Here is a 17575-nt window from a genome sequence, read left to right on the forward strand (position 1 = left end):
AAGGTTGTAATTTTTTTTTTTTATTATCTTAAAACAAATAAAAGCTATTTTTAATACACTTAGGAGTCCAAATGTTAGTTGGAAAAACAAATCAAACATACAACTAATTTGACTAAACACACGGACACAAACAATACAGTAGTCTTTTAAATTTCCTTACTTTGGCCTCTTTATATGACATGACATGGACACAATCGTATAAACAATTATATATGTTCACCATCATGTTTAGTACTTGTTTGTAGTTTCAGAGGTTCTTAATGGAAGTATATGCAGAGACGTGAAGGTCACAGCACAAGTCTTTCTCCATTGGGGTTTCCAGTCCAAAGGGAGCTATACACAACTTGTCCCTATATTTTTAAGAGGAGAAGAGAATTACTAACAGTGATTGATGTATTGAGATCCCTTACTAAGTGTCAGTTACTTACTTGTGAATAGCTAAAGTTGGTTCGAGACCAGGGATTGAGCTATGTGACGACGACATTATTACAACTTTGTTGGAGTAGACCACACCACCCTGATGTAGTAGTAATCGAAAAAGTAAAGAACTGTGAGAAGAAGACTGTAACTTAGAGATTATTCTTTTTGTATTTTCCTTCTACTTACCTTCAAAATATTAACAAAATGTGGATTTTTGTTATCTTGTAAGCGATCAAGACGGTGGAGCTCAGCTGGATCTAGCCCACATAGCTCCAATTTTTCAGGAGTCACAAGACCCTAAAAAGCACAGCCAGTTCTTAATCAATTTTGCCAATGTAGAATGAGTAAGAATTAAGGGAAAAAAAAAAAGCAAAGTGGCTTGCCTTGTCAAAGTCTTGGCATGTCAAGAGTATTCTAGTACCTTCAAGTCCCTACAAAGTTTGCAGAGAGTTGGCTATAAGATAACTACGGCATGATGGTCATTAACCGAATGCTGAAGTTTGAAGCGTTCTTTACCTGATTAACAAAAACATCCCAAAACAGCGGTCCAACTATTGCAGTTTGCCAGTTGTGAATGTGTAACACATCAGGCTGTTTTCCAGATTTTGCAATGTAATCCAATGAAGCACGAGAGAAGTAGGAAAACCTGACTTTGTTAACAGATTAAAACAACCTCACATATATATAAACCAAACCTTTCTAAAAACAAATGAAGATTCAAGCTCAATTATATCGAATTGAAGTACTGACCTATCAAAATCGTCTGTATAGCCATATACTTTGTCACGGTTAAACATTGACGAGTAATACACTGGTTGAATAAGCGTCACTCCTATTCCAGAGACAACTCTGCATAAACAAGGTTCTGCTTACCGTAAATTGAGGAAGAAAATGGAATGCTTGACAATATTTTGCTGATTCTTCTCTTACCAACACTGAAAAATATCAACACTATAAGAAGAGTAACTTCCAACAACTCACTCACCCATTCCATATTCGGTTTGCATGCAGCTGACCATTAAAATAAGAATATGCATCAGCTTCGATTTCCCGGAGCCCTTCAATTTCGTCCAAATCAAGTGTAGAATATCTATTAATGAATACAGTATTCATTAATAGGATTCTGCTTCACACATTATAGCATATATTTGTCCAAAGAATTTGACTCATACTTTGGCAATATAACTTCAACCAAGTAGCCCTTTCCTTGGAGTGCACAAGACAGCCCTGTAATATATGAGGCCAAAGGTCCAGCAGAAACTAAAGGAGCCATTTCGGTGCAAATATGAATCACGTGGAGACCGTTCCTGGAACCAAATGACAAATAGAAGTCAAAACATAAATAAAATCAACATGGGGAACCGTTTGAAAAAAAAGCACACTAGAATTTTCACCTTTTGACTTTATGTGGGAATCGTCTGAGTTCTGCTAGAACTTCGGCATCTCCTTGTTGCAGGACATCAAGGGGAAACTCGGAGATGTTCAATTCATGCTCCTTAACCAATTTTCTCAAGGATGAAGCTTCTTCAATGTTCACTAATCCATTGATCACCATAGCATCAATACGGAGAAGCAGCTCCCAAAATAGAGACGACTTATCTACTTATACATGGAAAAAATACAACTTCAGAAACATATCTATGAATCATCAAATCAAAGCATGACTTGCAGAAAAACAGAACCTTTCTTGATTACAATCTGACTTTCTTCCTCCAACTGGTTTAACCTTTCTAATAATTCATCTTTCTCCTTCTTCAGCTTCTTCAGCTCTTCAACTGCAGCTAACCGTTGCTTGTTTAAGAACATGATATCTAAATACACAACAAAGACGATACAATACACAATCAGTGAGTGATTGCATTTCCAGAAATATGAAACCAAAACTATATCGCATCCGAACTTCATTTACTTTGTTGAGCTTCTTTAAAGAGGCTCCATATATCCTTGTGTTTTGCCTCTTTCGTAACAGAAGGTAGTCCAAGATTTTCCTGTAAAGTAACCAATTACACTATGCAAGCAAAAATCATAGGAGATTAACATACTTCAAACCGCAGAAAAGTACCTGAGGAGAATTCTCAAACTCCTCATGCCCTCTGGAATGAACAAAATCCATTTCAAGTTAAAGAGAAATAAGCAAAAAGTTCCATTTTTTAAGTACAATTTCAAAAAGTATAGATTGGAAAAAAAAGTTCACTCTAGACAAGCAACGATTTCATGAAATCCTAAACTACATTTAGCAATCAGTTGTAAATAACTAAAATGCTACATCAGTGATTCAATTAGCCTGAAGAATTTGGATCAAGTAGATAAATCAAACGATGATTCGGAACTCGAAATCAACCTCAAACAATGAAGAGCGTGAGACTTTTGATGCTTAGGGTTCAGTATATGAACTTTGGAGGATGACCCACGCAGCGAGAGATTCCATATCACCGAAAGATTCACCGCCGCCGCTGCTTGCATCATTTTGTAAAAGTTCGAATTCGTCGCCGGCGAAACTTTAGTGACTTCAGCCAAATTTGCCGGGAACGACAAAATAGAAAACAGCCGGAAATAAAATATTAATGATAAATATATAAAAACTCGAAAATACCCCAATATTCTAAGTAATTTCAACATTCAACACAAATATTAACATTTATTTCTAATTTCACCCCGTAACTTCTGAAACGACAATTATATGGAAACTCGGAAGTTACCCCTGTATTTTACTTTTTATATCGAATTTAGCGCAATATTTCTGACGGGCTTAAATATAGAACGCTTTAACATACGGAAATTCGCAAAATACCCCAATATTGTTATTACTTTCACAACTCACCCCAAAAGTTTTGTACCAGAGAGCCTAGAACCCTTTGAAACCCGTTCTTAAGATTCCGAGTTGTCAAGCCAAAGATCAATCCATTTTCTGATAATCATGGCAGAAGAAGTTAAAGAAGGATGCTTTACACCTTACATTCACTCCCAAACCCTAAATTCCCACGATCGAGCCGTCTCCTCCGTGAAATTCTCCTCCGACGGTCGCCTCTTAGCCTCCGCCTCCGCCGATAAGACAATCCACACTTACGCAATCGACACTGCTCAATCAGATTCCAACTACAGTCCCGTTCGCGTGTTTTCCGGCCACGACAACGGCGTATCGGACATAGCCTTCTCTTCCGACGCGAGGTTCATCGTCTCAGGTTCAGATGACAAAACCCTTAAGCTATGGGACGTTGAAACTGGTTCTCTTCTCAAAACGCTTAGGGGACACTCTAACTACGTCTTCTGTGTTAAGTTCAATCCTCAATCTAACATGATCGTCTCTGGCTCTTATGATGAGACTGTTCGGATCTGGGATGTGAAAACTGGCAAATGCTTGAGAACTCTTCCTGCGCATTCTGATCCTGTGACTTGTGTTGATTACAATCGTGATGGGTCTCTGATTGTGTCTAGTAGCTACGATGGGTTGTGTCGGATTTGGGATTCTGGAACTGGGCACTGTGTGAAGACTTTGATTGACGATGAGAATCCTCCTGTTTCCTTTGTTAAGTTCTCTCCTAATGGCAAATTCATCCTCATTGGTACACTCGACAATAAGCTGGTGAGTGAGTCTCAAAGACTTGACCTTTACAATATTTAGTTGATTTCGTTTCGAGGTTGCTTGTTGTCGAATTCATATGTAGGAGAATCGAATCAAAACGATATTAGGAAGGCTTTGTGTTTCTGATTTAGGAATTCACACTTGGCATAGCAGTAGATGGAGTTAATGAAGAGATTAATGAATAGTAGAACCATCAATGGTCTCTCTAGTTTCATTTTGGGTCGAGAGTGTTGTGTTAAAGTTTAGCTTAACTTAGAGAGGTTATTAGACATGGATTTGAAGCTCAGATTGTTAGAAGTTGTGTTTTTGCCTTCTTTGGTTTCCTCTCAATCAATCTCTAAATTTGTATGATCATTTCAGTAATCTCTCTCTGTGCGGTATTTTCAATGTACAGAGGTTGTGGAACATTGCTACAGCTAAGTTCATCAAGACATACACCGGACACACAAACTCCCAGTACTGCATTTCATCTGCATTCTCTGTCACAAACGGGAAGAGGATCATGAGTGGATCGGAGGACAATTGTGTTTACATGTGGGAGATGAATTCCAAGGAAATGCTTCAGAAACTAGAAGGTCACACCGAAACCGTTACGACCGTGACATCCCACCCAACCGAGAACTTGATTGCATCAGGCTCACTCGACAAATCAGTAAGGATTTGGACACAGAAGAAAGGATGAACAACAACAACAATAAATAATTATTTTATAACCCATCCTATCGAGAGAGGTACATTCACCAGTGATCCAATGCAATATCATCCTGTTCGATGTAGTTCTGTTTTGATTGATGCTAGCTTTCATCAGTTATCTAGTCGTGTAGAAACTAGAATGTGCAATACAATTGTAAAAGAGACATAAACTCAATCTGACACCGTTAGGTTTAAGTAAACCCTGCACATGGAGAGTGACTTGCGAGAGTAATTACAGAAAATGTTCAGAACATGTTTCCTCTCTAGTTCTCTGTTTTTTATCAATACTAATAAATTTTTTCAAACATTAATAAAGTGTTTATACTGACCGCGACTCGTTGAGATAAGATAAGTTCTTGGGGACTGTTTCAAATTAATTGGACTAGTATGTTTATAGGTAGAACTGTCAACCAGGCCACAAATCGGCAATAAGCATCATCACTTGACCATAAGCTGGTTAGTGAATCTCAAAGGCTCGAGCTTTAGATTGTTAGATATTGTGTTATTCTGGTTAGTGAATCTCAAAGGCTCGAGCTTTAGATTGTTAGATATTGTGTTATTGGTTTCCTTGTATTCATTGAATCGTTATGATTATTCACACCGAAACTGTCACAAGCCTGGCATTTCAGACAACAGAAAAGTCAGTCTCACGCCACTAAATGTAAATCCTGCAAATGGAAATTGGCTTGCGAGAGGTAATACAGTAAATGTTCAGAACATGATTGTTTCCTCTCTTCTTTTCCCAGTACAAAAAAATACAGTTCTTTCCAAGTATTGGAGTGTTTAAAAAAAGTGATCATACGAACTGAACAGCTCGTATAGACAAGTTATGGGCACTGTTTCAAATTAGTTGGACCATGTTTTATGTCCGTGATGGTCGGACTCAGAAACAGAGTGGATGATGTGAAGATGACAAGTTTCTGGTCCCCATTTTCACTTTTATTGGATCGTATTTCAACCTTTCAAATGGACCACTAGAAATAGAAACTGAAGAGAGGAAAAAATGAAACCATTCTTTTTTCTAATATCAATATCAAACCAAAAGAAAAAAAAAAAGATGACTTTGTGTTGAGACCTTTGTCTTGGTTTATTTTGCTTCATCATGCGTCACTTTCACAACATGTTCTCTCTATTATTACACGATTTCAAAAAGAAGCAAAACATATCACTGCCTAAACCTTAACTTTATGCTTCAGTCTTTCCTAATATAATAAACTTTCAAAATCAACTATGGTTGTTGAGCTTTATTCTTCCGTTTGATCTCGGTTGCAACGACTGAAAAAGAAAAAAGATTTCACATGGTATTGTTAGCTTTAGTAAAACTATGAATATGGTAATAATCATTCCATTCATATACGTATTAGTACTAATCATAGTTATCTTTTTGGTGAGAAAAGATTTGTGTTGGTAATAAGAATCCTTATAGAGATGTGTATTTAAGGAGACAAAAAGGAACACAACACGAGACGATGCGGTATTCATAAACAAATAACAAAAGAAAAGAAAGTTTGGTAATGGATACAACGTGATTCCATCCATGGTTAAAATAACTTTTGCTTTTGTGGCTTTGGATTCTTCTCTATTTTTAAACTCTTAAACCAATGTTATCTCATTATGCTTCATCCCAATCTATTCTTCTACTATTGTATACATAACTCTTACAACTTCAATTTTCAAGAAATTTTAAATTTCTAAAAGAGGTTGGAAATAGGGAAGAGGGTAGGAAAAAAAAGAAAAGTGTATAAATCAATAAACGAATCTCATTAAGCAACTACTTCCCACAACTTTCATAAAGTTTCTTACATAAAGCTCCCTTCACATTCACACGTGCTTACCAAATCAGAATCTAAATAATACTAGTATGAATCTGGCTTAATAATGTTTCGAAGATGGTTTTAGGTTTAGTTTAGAAATCTATTGACGTTAATAGTGTGATTTTTCAAACAATATAAGTTAATTACTCTCCCTACATTACACCAAGTCTGAAAAAGATTTGCATATAAATTTGAGACTAGCATTTAAATATTCTTACACTGTAGAAACGAGAATGCAGAAAATGATTATAGAAAGGTCAGTGACAGTGAACTGTAGCAAACTGGCAAAGAAACCTCGTTAGCTGTGGAAGTAGCTTACTTCCACCCTTCACACTTTACAATTACGATCACGCCCCCTAGTCTCCTTCTCTTCTTGTCGTTTCCAATAGTTATACACCAAAACCGACAATTTATGGTTTGGGGTGATTTGGTCATCTCATTGCAGTAGAACGGGCAGTCCATTCAAGTCCAACGAGCTGTTTGGGTTATGCATGGTCAATGCTAGTCCCCGCCAATGGCACAGAAGTAATTACATAGATGTTCCATGGTCAAGAATGTATTCAGTCAAACAAATAATTGACCAATACCTTTCTGTTAAATTTTTCATACCACCAGAGCAGAATTATTACTTTTTAATAATTATCAATCATTTTCAATCTCTTTTATTTTTCTTTTTTTACAACTTTTATTTTTCTTTTCTTTCATCAAAGTCTTTTTACACTTTCACATATAACTTTTCTAAATTTTATCTTTTTGCTTGTTTTTCTATAAATATCGTTATGTTTCAGAGGAATTTTATTATATGGTATGAATTGGTGTAAATATATACTAATAATGTAAGACCAAATCAAATAAATACGACCCCATCGTTAACGCAAAAAGGCACAACAAGTACAAAACAAAACATAATAATTAATTCACTATTGTATTTTCGGACACATGGGCCCAAAATTAACGGCCCAATAAGTATAAACCTCTCTTTTAGACAGCGGGTCCCTCGGTGGTAAACTTTTTGACTAATCCATTGGATGCCCCCTTTGAAGATGATTGCATCTTGACCGTTCATCTATATTTCATTATTGGGTTTTTTTTTTCTCGCTTTAACGCATCATTAACTTATTTACGTATGGGATTAGATTACCAATAACGATCTTTTTTTAGCTTTTGTCGTTTTCCTAAAAAACCATAGTTTTAAGAATAATATATATCACCTGTCCCTTTTTTTTTTTTTTTGTATTTTTGAGTGGTTTTAGTTACTCTTTCTACATCCAATTACAGTTAAACATGAACCTTTCTACATCTAATTACAGTTAAACATGTTCATCTTTAATGGAGAAAACAAGTAAACAACAAATAATTATTAGAAAAAGAGAAAAAAAATGTAGAAAAATACGTAGTCGTATTATTATAGGGGATTTTGTCAAGACTTGAGAATATATATATCACCACTTTTTCAAAATGTTTCAAGAACAACATGGCTCCAAAACAAAATAAATGAACCTTCTCTAATAATAGTATATTCTCCTTCGTACGAACGTTATAAATAAATCATCATAGCACAATATTCATTTCTTTAAAGCATAAAGGTTTGGAATCTGAATTATTTGTAAAAAAATTTGTATAGTTTTTACTCCAATTTCAGAAACTTATATCCAATATTTGTGAATATTTCAATATTGAATTAAAATGTATAGTTTTTTTTTTTTTGGCAGTCTATCACTTTCACTTTTTTTTATCAAATCAGTACTAGTAATTACTTTTTATTTATCTACCTCCAATTACTTTTTAGTTTTTTTATACCAGACGACAAAAAAGAAAAAAATTACTTTTTAGTTTTAAAATTAAAAAGTAGTGTAACAAAATCAAAATCTGACGTGGCAAATATCTTCAATTCCAAAAAATAAAACGAATATAAAACAAATTCACACCTTCCTCAACTTCGTCTTCTTCACTTACCATCATCTTCATTCACACTCCCCTCCTCACACCAATCTCACAACCCTAATCATCTCTCACACACAAGAGTGAGAGAAAGCTAAAAAAAAAATGAAACTTTTTCTTCTCCTTCTCTTTCTCCTCCACATTTCTCATACCTTCACAACAAGCCGACCAATCTCCGAGTTCCGTGCCCTTCTCTCACTCAAATCATCTCTCACCGGCGCCGGAACTGACGACAAAAACTCCCCTCTCTCCTCATGGAAAGTCTCCACTAGCTTCTGTACATGGGTTGGTGTCACGTGCGACGTCTCTCGCCGTCACGTGACCTCTCTTGATCTCTCAGGTCTCAACCTCTCCGGTACTCTCTCCCCTGACGTCTCCCATCTACGCCTTCTTCAGAACCTCTCACTCGCTGAGAATCAGATCTCCGGTCCGATTCCTCCCGAGATCTCGAATCTCTCCGGTCTTCGTCACCTAAATCTCTCCAACAATGTCTTCAACGGTTCGTTCCCCGATGAGCTTTCTTCTGGATTAGTGAATCTCAGAGTTCTCGATGTTTACAACAACAACTTGACCGGAGATTTACCTCTTTCCGTCACTAATCTAACTCAGCTCCGTCATCTTCACCTCGGAGGTAACTACTTCGCCGGAAAGATCCCGCCTTTATACGGAAGCTGGCCGGTTATTGAGTATTTAGCAGTTTCCGGCAACGAGCTCGTCGGAAAAATCCCTCCAGAGATCGGAAACTTAACAACTCTCCGGGAGCTTTACATCGGATACTACAACGCTTTTGAAAACGGTTTACCTCCAGAGATCGGAAACTTATCTGAGCTAGTACGACTCGACGGTGCTAACTGTGGATTAACCGGAGAGATTCCACCGGAGATCGGGAAGCTTCAGAAGCTCGACACCCTTTTCTTGCAAGTGAATGTGTTCTCCGGTCCGTTAACTTGGGAGCTAGGATCACTCTCGAGTTTGAAATCGATGGATTTGTCTAACAACATGTTCACCGGAGAGATACCAACGAGTTTCGCGGAGCTTAAGAACCTCACGCTTTTGAATCTCTTCAGAAACAAGCTTCACGGAGAGATACCGGAGTTCATCGGAGACTTGCCGGAGCTTGAAGTGTTGCAGCTTTGGGAGAATAATTTCACCGGAAGCATACCGGAGAAACTGGGAGAAAACGGTAAACTCAATCTCGTTGATCTCTCTTCAAATAAACTCACCGGAACTTTACCGCCGAACATGTGCTCCGGTAACAAGTTGGAGACTTTAATCACTCTTGGAAACTTCGTCTTTGGTTCAATACCTGAGTCTCTTGGTAAGTGTGAGTCTTTGACCCGGATCCGAATGGGTCAGAATTTCTTAAACGGGTCAATCCCTAAAGGACTATTCGGATTACCCAAACTAACTCAAGTGGAGTTCCAAGATAACTATCTCTCCGGAGAGTTACCGGTGGCTGGAGGTGTCTCCGTCAATCTTGGTCAGATCAGTTTATCAAACAACCAGCTTTCAGGTCCATTACCTCCGGCGATCGGAAACTTCACCGGCGTTCAGAAGCTTCTTCTTGACGGTAACAAGTTCGAAGGTCAGATTCCTTCAGAGGTAGGGAAGCTACAGCAGCTCTCCAAGATTGATTTCAGCCACAACTTGTTCTCCGGTAGAATCGCTCCGGAGATCAGCCGTTGCAAGCTCTTAACTTTTGTTGATCTGAGTAGAAACGAGCTCTCTGGTGAAATCCCAAACGAGATCACTGGTATGAGGATTTTGAATTACTTGAATCTGTCAAGAAACCATCTGCTTGGATCAATCCCTGGTTCGATCTCGTCAATGCAGAGCTTAACATCACTTGATTTCTCTTATAACAATCTCTCCGGTTTAGTTCCGGGAACTGGACAGTTCAGTTACTTCAACTACACATCCTTCTTGGGGAATCCTGATCTCTGTGGTCCTTATCTTGGTCCTTGTAAAGACGGTGTTGCTAAAGGAGGTCACCAGAGTCATAGCAAAGGACCTTTATCAGCTTCTATGAAGCTATTGCTTGTCCTTGGACTACTTGTATGTTCGATTGCTTTCGCGGTTGCAGCTATAATCAAAGCTAGATCATTGAAAAAGGCAAGCGAGTCACGGGCTTGGAGATTAACAGCTTTCCAGAGACTAGACTTCACATGTGATGATGTCTTGGATTCTCTCAAAGAAGACAACATTATAGGCAAAGGAGGAGCTGGTATTGTCTACAAAGGCGTAATGCCTAATGGTGATCTAGTCGCGGTCAAAAGACTCGCTGCGATGTCTCGTGGATCTTCCCATGACCATGGATTCAACGCAGAGATTCAAACCTTAGGAAGGATAAGACATAGACACATCGTGAGGCTTCTTGGTTTTTGCTCTAACCACGAGACGAATCTACTTGTCTATGAGTACATGCCTAATGGTAGTCTAGGTGAGGTGCTTCACGGTAAGAAAGGAGGACACTTGCATTGGGACACACGTTACAAGATTGCTCTTGAAGCTGCTAAAGGACTTTGTTATCTTCATCATGATTGTTCACCATTGATTGTTCACAGAGATGTCAAATCAAACAACATCCTTCTCGATTCAAACTTTGAAGCTCATGTTGCTGACTTTGGTCTCGCTAAGTTCCTTCAAGATTCTGGTACTTCTGAATGTATGTCTGCAATCGCTGGATCATACGGCTACATTGCTCCAGGTACTAACAAAAAGATTCAAACTTTACGATCTCGTTTGCTCTGTTTTTGCTCTGTTTTTGCTCTGTTTCTAAATAAAGGTTCTGACTTGACGATCTTTTTGCTCTGTTTTGTTGTTTGTATAGAGTATGCGTATACGTTGAAGGTAGATGAGAAGAGCGACGTGTATAGTTTCGGAGTGGTTCTTTTAGAACTTGTCACCGGGAGAAAGCCCGTCGGAGAATTCGGAGACGGTGTCGATATTGTGCAATGGGTTCGTAAGATGACTGATTCGAACAAGGAGTCGGTTTTGAAAGTGCTTGATCCGAGGCTTTCTTCGATTCCGATTCATGAAGTTACACACGTCTTCTACGTCGCGATGCTCTGTGTTGAAGAACAAGCTGTTGAGAGACCGACGATGAGAGAAGTCGTTCAGATTCTCACCGAGATCCCGAAGTTACCACCGTCTAAGGATCAGCCGACGACGGAATCAACGCCGGAGAATGAGGTTTCGCCTAAGGCCGGTGGTCAAGGAGGAGGTCCACCGGATCTACTTAATCTCTGAAAGTTTTACGATGACCGGAGGTAAATTTAGGGGTATAAGGGTAAATTCGTTCTTTTCAGAATGGTTTTAGCGATGAGATTTGGTTTGTTAATCTACTTCTTAGTCTGGTTTTGTGATTTGGTTCGGTTTAGTATTATTTGGTTTAACTCTTTTTTAAGTGTGTTTAATTTTTCCTCGGCTTTTACTTTTTTCTCTTCCTCTTTTTTAATTATCGAATTCGGATCTATTGTAGTTTTTAATTTGTATGAATGAAAAATGTACAGTTGGGGTTTTGAGGAAAATTAATTTAAGTTACATGTATGTGTAGTGTAGTGTGAAGACTCTTGCATTAGTGCATGTCTTTGCTGTAGCGTCACGTTTCTGCCATTGATATTAACGATCCTCTTATTTGGTTTTTGGTATTTTGACATTGTTTAGAACCGTTGTAAAATATACGATTTTTTACTGTTACTGAAATTTTTTATTAAAAAAACTGATTCAGATTAATCCTCCTTATAGCTGCTGTAACTACACCCCAAGAAGAGAATACAAATTTGACTTTTGATCTCCATCAACAAGATTGAATTTAGGTGAAAGTTTTAACTTGGAAGAATAATTAAAGAGAACAAAGCATGTGGGTAAAAAAAAAAGTCAGAGAGAGAGATCAAAGGTATAAATGTGGTGGGGAGATAAATGATTGGTTTTGAGTTAATATGAGAGAAGGTAAGAAAGTAAAAGCTCTCTCGCTCACAAATATTTTCTCCCACATGCAAAATTATATACCAAGTCCTTTAATGGTTTTAATGAGATCTCTCTGTCTAACTCTATTCCCTTCTCATGAAGCAATTTCTAGTCTTCGTAACGCATTTATGAATCTTCACTAGCTCGTGCTCATAAATCACCCAACTTACATTTATATGGTTTCATTTGGTTGTACGTAGTTTACAATGATGATTGTAGATCTTAGAGTAAGTCTAGGTTTTTAATGACACATTTTGGACCAAACAAACAAAATTGTAACTATGTTAATGTTTGTTCAGATTTTATATGGCCTAACTAATCGGCTAAGTTGTGGCTTTGATAGGGATTCTCAAGGAAGTCTATGATAAAAATGTTTACACTAAATAGTCTAAATTAAGCATTTTCTATATTACAACAGTCCTCCGTTGAAAAATAAAATCCAAACACTGTTATTTTCTATTGCTATATTTATGATTCTTTGATTACTATACTCCAAACAAGTAACTATATGAAGAGCGTTATTGCAAATTTTTTTTTTTTTTTTTTTTTTTTTTTTTTTTTTGCGTTATTGCAAATTTATCTTTTTAAAAAGAAATATAACGTTCATTTCACAAACGAACAAAAAGTGTTTTTTGTTTCCTTGATACATACATATACACACATCTATTGCGTGTGTGTGTTCACGATTTCATCACTCACATAACAACTATACGTCCATGGGATACTTCATGTTCGATGGATGACAAAGGTGAAAATAAAAGGTGGAAAAAAATAGTTAACAATGTCTTTTCTTATCAGCTTTATATTCTCACATTATGCGTAATTCCCGGACAAGAAAAAAAAAAATATTAATTACAAACTTTCTTATCTCAAAGAATTTTCATCTGTGACAACTCATAAGCACTGAAAATTAGACTCCCCAATTTTCTAACTCAGTTTACTCTGTGTCTACGCTTATAGGCCTTCCACAATCCACATAGCACATAGTATAAAAATCCAATTCAAACATTTCTTATTGGTTAGATTTAGAGGTAAAAATGCCACGTGGAGAATATGATTGTGATGTGACAGAGACACACGTAGAAGAGAAAGAAAGGAGTGCACTGTGGTATTGAATGGGTCCTTTTTGTCATCTTCTTGGTTTCATTGTTTTCCCCGACATAGTTATGTCCCATCCCTCGTAGTTGCTAAGAGAATCCTTACACCAAAGGTAAATTACAATTACATAATTTAGATATTTATTTGTTGATTTGATATGTGAAAAAATATGCCGTTAATAGAGCTAATGTATATGTTTGGTATTAGCCGCTTATACAATTTCGAAAAATTTCTTATCGCATTACCTACTATCACTCCCTATATAATATACGAAAGTGCCTAATTATGTAAGATGATAATAACGGTCTTACCTATTATTACCCTAATTTATGTATTAGTGGATGTTGTGTTGGCCCAGATATTCCCCATTTCGTTTGAATTATATAGTGAGTTAAGAAAAAGATCCCTATATAATTTGTGTGGTATACAAAATATGTTAATGTGCCCAATAAAAACATAACAATAACATAAAAGATCGGATTATAGTAATGCATTCGTGGGATTAATTATGTAATCTTACTATGTATGATTAGTGGAGTTGAAATGCAATGACTTCGTACGTCAACCGATAGTGTTCCCTGACATGTGTGACTGAACTTAAGTAAAATAAAGGACGTAAATAGTTAGACCATGTGCATCAGCGTATTCCCACACCGTCCTACATAATTAAAATTTTAATTTTAAATCGAAATGATTGAAATATGGAAGAAACGTATCTATAAACGGGACGTAATTTCCATCGTCCTTCTTAACACGTGGCAACATGTGGGTAAGTTGCATCTTCATCTTCTTCTTTCTTTTTCTCCGATTTTTTTTTCTGATCTTCTCTTCAATTTTATCAGTCGCCATTGTTACTCTTAAACCCCAAGTGTTTATAACTTATATATATATCATTTACTTCCACAAACATTTTTTTCTTTAATCTTATATTCCTTCATTGGTGTCCTGAGTTTTTATACTATTGAGGATCATTGGATTTTTTGGGTGTCTGATTTAAAGATCGATCTCATCAGAGCGGTGGGGAAATCAAAGAAGAAGTCATCTATGAATCTGAAGTTTCTCCAGTTTTCTGATTGCCGCGTTTTCTCTCCTTTTTATTGTTAAAGTTTCTAATTTGATCAAAGGTAAATTCTATTGAGCTATACAGATTGAATCAAGTTTCTATCTTTTAGTATTTTGCTCACTTCTTATGAGAAATTTTGTATCTTTTATCTGATTTGTGATCGTCTATAGAGTACTGATACAGGAATTGGTCTTCTGCTGATTTAAAAAGAAACAAAGAAACGTTTCTTTTTAATCCTTTTTTGAAATCAATGATATTATGATTCAAGATTCAATCTAGATTAGATTGTCAATGAAATCAATGATATTATGATTCAAGATTCAATGATATCGGGAATTAGGAATTAGGGTTTTGAACCAAGTTTTTGTGAAATTCTTGTTCTATGCCACAAATTGTTTCATGAATTTGATGTAGCGATACAGAACATAGTCTAGAAACTGGCTAATTTTGTTTCTTTGTAACACTTCAGTTTCGATTGCCATTAAATTTCGTTAGTGTAGATTAGAAGAAGCTGCTCTTAAGTTTAACACATCTCCAATATATGTAGGCACAAGAAGAGCAGGTCTCCTACACCGAGGCAACGCCAAAGGGATAGAAGTAGTTCATCAGAGCATAAAATTGCAATTGAAGTGAAGAAAGGACAAGAATACAAGGCTAGGTAAATTGATTTTTAATGTTGTTTTTGTCTTTCAGTTTTGCAATATGCTTGCTTGCTTCCCCTGTTTTGTGTTTGAAGGCGAGTGAGTCTTGTTTTCCAGATTAGGAGATTTATAAAAAGCTCCTGCACATAATGCAAAGTATTGAGATAACAAACACGAGCTTGAAGACAAATATGGCGACTCAAATTAGCAAGAAGAGAAAGGTGAATTTGTGATTTCATTTTTGTGCTTTCATTCATCAATGGATTTGTCTTGCTTTGCTATGTGTGTTCTAACTGATTTTGGTTATTGTGTTTGTTGTAGTTTGTAGCGGAGGGTGTGTTCTACGCTGAATTGAATGAGGTTCTGACTAGAGAGCTTGCAGAGGATGGTTACTCTGGTGTTGAGGTTAGGGTTACTCCAATGAGGACTGAGATTATCATCAGAGCTACCCGTACTCAGAACGTTCTCGGTATGTTGTTTGTTGATTGATCTTTATTGCATTTTTGATTGTTTTAGTCTGTTTTGAGATCTGATATCAAAGTGGGAAATGTTGTTGGGGTTTAAAAGGTGAGAAGGGGAGGAGAATTAGGGAATTGACATCACTTGTTCAGAAGAGGTTCAAGTTTCCTCAAGACAGTGTTGAGCTTTATGCTGAAAAGGTTAACAACAGAGGTCTCTGTGCCATTACTCAGGCTGAGTCTCTACGTTACAAAGTTCTCGGTGGTCTTGCTGTTCGTAGGTATGACATTTCTCTTGTATATTTTGATTTATAAATAGTAATTGAGCTATTGATTTTGTTTAGCTTACTTGGTCTTATAAGCACTTTACCAAACCATTTGTGTCAATACATGAAATCTAAGATTAATATATTTGAGGGACCAAAATTTGTCCTACACCAATGCTCATATCAAACTTAAGAAACTCTGAAAATAAGATTAATATATTTGAGGGACCAACATTTGTCCCACACCGCTGCATATGCCCTTAGTAGCTGAAGTTGATTCATGGTACGTAGTACGTGTGCGTCAATATATCTCTATATGTAATGTGTTATGTGTGAAATTATTGTATGTCATATCGCAAACGTGATGTTAGGTAGAGATTCGTAACACATCATCTAGTCATCCATATATATGCAAATAAAAAGATTCACTTTGAACTTTCATAGTTTCACGAGTAATAATGCGTACTTATATAATTATGATTGATTGCAGTACTTTTTGTTATTTTTTCAAAAAGCAAAAATGCAGAAGATATATAATTCATGATTGTAATATAAGTATATTCTTGTAACCAGAGAAGAACTATCATAACATATTAATTATATGGTTAAATTTATAAAGTGTTATGTTGAGGTGACGTTGAGATGACAAAAAGCAGAAGAGACATTGGTTAATGCTCCCTTTTTTCGTTTGTATACAGACAGTTTTGAAAAATCCAAACGTGACAAATGTTTCCATATGCTTCTTCTGATCCTTTTGAATTATAAGCACATACTATATATATATACCTCTTTTTTAAAAAAAATAATCAATTTTTAGTAATTAATTAGCTGTAAAGCTCACTCGCCACATTATTCATGAGATAACATAAATATAATTTTTGCATGATCTATCTTCTTTTATTTTGTATAGAAGGCATGATCTAACTCCTAATAATGAATATTGTCTAATATGTAATTATTACAGCCATTATTGTAAGTTATGCACATGCATAAACACAAACAATATCTATGATCAGCTTTTTAAAAACAAATTATACAGGTTGAAATCAATGTTACGTTGAAAATTTTAGTCATGCGCTTTCGCAAACCACGCCTTAACAACAATGTCGACTGATGATAATAAATATGAAACAACTACTCAAACTCGTATCCGTTGAGACTCTCTCTGTTAAGGTTTGCAGTATAGGAATGATCACATATTCGATAAATTGAATTTGATCAAGTTAAAACAATTTTAAAGCAAAGTTATAATTACGAATCAAAAACTTTAGCTTTTTTTTTTCTTTCTCATTTGGAATCCAAATCCCACCAATTAGTATCCTTCAAATAGGGAAGACCCAGTCAACTTTGACACGTGAGTTGGCCACACGTGTCTCGTAAACATTCTATAAAACGCACGATAGATTGTTAAAAGCATCACGAGATATAACTCATTATTGAGATTTGCCTTTCTTTACTTTTTTTTTTGTCTTCGCATTTTTCTCCTTTTGCTGTAATTTTAGTGGTTTGTTTGTGCTTTAATTGATACTCTTTTCAAAATGAGAGAACACACGAGACACGACACACAGAAACACGAGAACGTCCCACACACCAAAACACTAGTATCTGTTTTTATATGATTGCAAGTTT

The 17575-nt window shown here is 36.3% G+C and overlaps 4 protein-coding genes across 4 annotated transcripts; 3 read left to right on the forward strand and 1 right to left on the reverse strand.

Moving 5' to 3' along the window:
• Nucleotides 1-2: 2 nt before the first annotated feature.
• On the reverse strand, nucleotides 3-2984 carry LOC104744167 (putative starch synthase 4, chloroplastic/amyloplastic). The gene is made up of 13 exons (XM_010465186.3): nucleotides 2762-2984; nucleotides 2483-2513; nucleotides 2330-2408; nucleotides 2103-2231; nucleotides 1815-2019; nucleotides 1593-1727; nucleotides 1406-1510; nucleotides 1171-1269; nucleotides 937-1066; nucleotides 804-851; nucleotides 607-717; nucleotides 429-517; nucleotides 3-350 (listed from the first exon to the last, which is right to left on the reverse strand). The coding sequence occupies exons 1-13, from the start codon at nucleotides 2884-2886 to the stop codon at nucleotides 248-250; spliced, it is 1389 nt and encodes a 462-aa protein (XP_010463488.1). The 5' UTR covers nucleotides 2887-2984; the 3' UTR covers nucleotides 3-247.
• Nucleotides 2985-3214: 230 nt separating this feature from the next.
• Nucleotides 3215-5011, forward strand: LOC104744180 (COMPASS-like H3K4 histone methylase component WDR5A). Its single transcript, XM_010465192.3, has 2 exons — nucleotides 3215-4003; nucleotides 4398-5011. Exons 1-2 carry the CDS (start codon nucleotides 3338-3340, stop codon nucleotides 4683-4685), a joined length of 954 nt encoding a protein of 317 aa, XP_010463494.1. The 5' UTR covers nucleotides 3215-3337; the 3' UTR covers nucleotides 4686-5011.
• A 3366-nt stretch (nucleotides 5012-8377) lies between these two features.
• On the forward strand, nucleotides 8378-11981 carry LOC104744185 (leucine-rich repeat receptor-like serine/threonine-protein kinase BAM1). Its single transcript, XM_010465199.3, has 2 exons — nucleotides 8378-11158; nucleotides 11282-11981. The coding sequence occupies exons 1-2, from the start codon at nucleotides 8557-8559 to the stop codon at nucleotides 11698-11700; spliced, it is 3021 nt and encodes a 1006-aa protein (XP_010463501.1). The 5' UTR covers nucleotides 8378-8556; the 3' UTR covers nucleotides 11701-11981.
• Nucleotides 11982-14268: 2287 nt separating this feature from the next.
• Nucleotides 14269-16121, forward strand: LOC104744194 (small ribosomal subunit protein uS3z-like). The gene is made up of 5 exons (XM_010465207.3): nucleotides 14269-14642; nucleotides 15129-15239; nucleotides 15340-15443; nucleotides 15544-15691; nucleotides 15790-16121. Exons 3-5 carry the CDS (start codon nucleotides 15372-15374, stop codon nucleotides 15993-15995), a joined length of 426 nt encoding a protein of 141 aa, XP_010463509.2. The 5' UTR covers nucleotides 14269-14642; nucleotides 15129-15239; nucleotides 15340-15371; the 3' UTR covers nucleotides 15996-16121.
• Nucleotides 16122-17575: the final 1454 nt, after the last annotated feature.

The sequence above is a fragment of the Camelina sativa genome, chromosome 2 (assembly GCF_030686135.1).
Source record: "Camelina sativa cultivar CO46 ecotype springtype chromosome 2, ASM3068613v1".
Lineage (NCBI taxonomy): Eukaryota > Viridiplantae > Streptophyta > Magnoliopsida > Brassicales > Brassicaceae > Camelina > Camelina sativa.

Coding starts and splice junctions, on each gene's coding strand:
- LOC104744180 (XM_010465192.3), top strand. CDS start 3,338: ATGGCAGAAGAAGTTAAAGAAGGATGCTTTACACCTTACATTCACTCC. Junction 4,004..4,397: donor GTACACTCGACAATAAGCTG/GTGAGTGAGTCT, acceptor TTCAATGTACAG/AGGTTGTGGAACATTGCTAC.
- LOC104744194 (XM_010465207.3), top strand. CDS start 15,372: ATGCAAAGTATTGAGATAACAAACACGAGCTTGAAGACAAATATGGCG. Junction 15,444..15,543: donor AAATTAGCAAGAAGAGAAAG/GTGAATTTGTGA, acceptor TGTTTGTTGTAG/TTTGTAGCGGAGGGTGTGTT. Junction 15,692..15,789: donor CCGTACTCAGAACGTTCTCG/GTATGTTGTTTG, acceptor GGGGTTTAAAAG/GTGAGAAGGGGAGGAGAATT.
- LOC104744167 (XM_010465186.3), bottom strand. CDS start 2,886: ATGATGCAAGCAGCGGCGGCGGTGAATCTTTCGGTGATATGGAATCTC. Junction 2,409..2,482: donor AGTTTGAGAATTCTCCTCAG/GTACTTTTCTGC, acceptor GTTACTTTACAG/GAAAATCTTGGACTACCTTC. Junction 2,020..2,102: donor TCAGATTGTAATCAAGAAAG/GTTCTGTTTTTC, acceptor ATGTATAAGTAG/ATAAGTCGTCTCTATTTTGG.
- LOC104744185 (XM_010465199.3), top strand. CDS start 8,557: ATGAAACTTTTTCTTCTCCTTCTCTTTCTCCTCCACATTTCTCATACC. Junction 11,159..11,281: donor ATACGGCTACATTGCTCCAG/GTACTAACAAAA, acceptor TTGTTTGTATAG/AGTATGCGTATACGTTGAAG.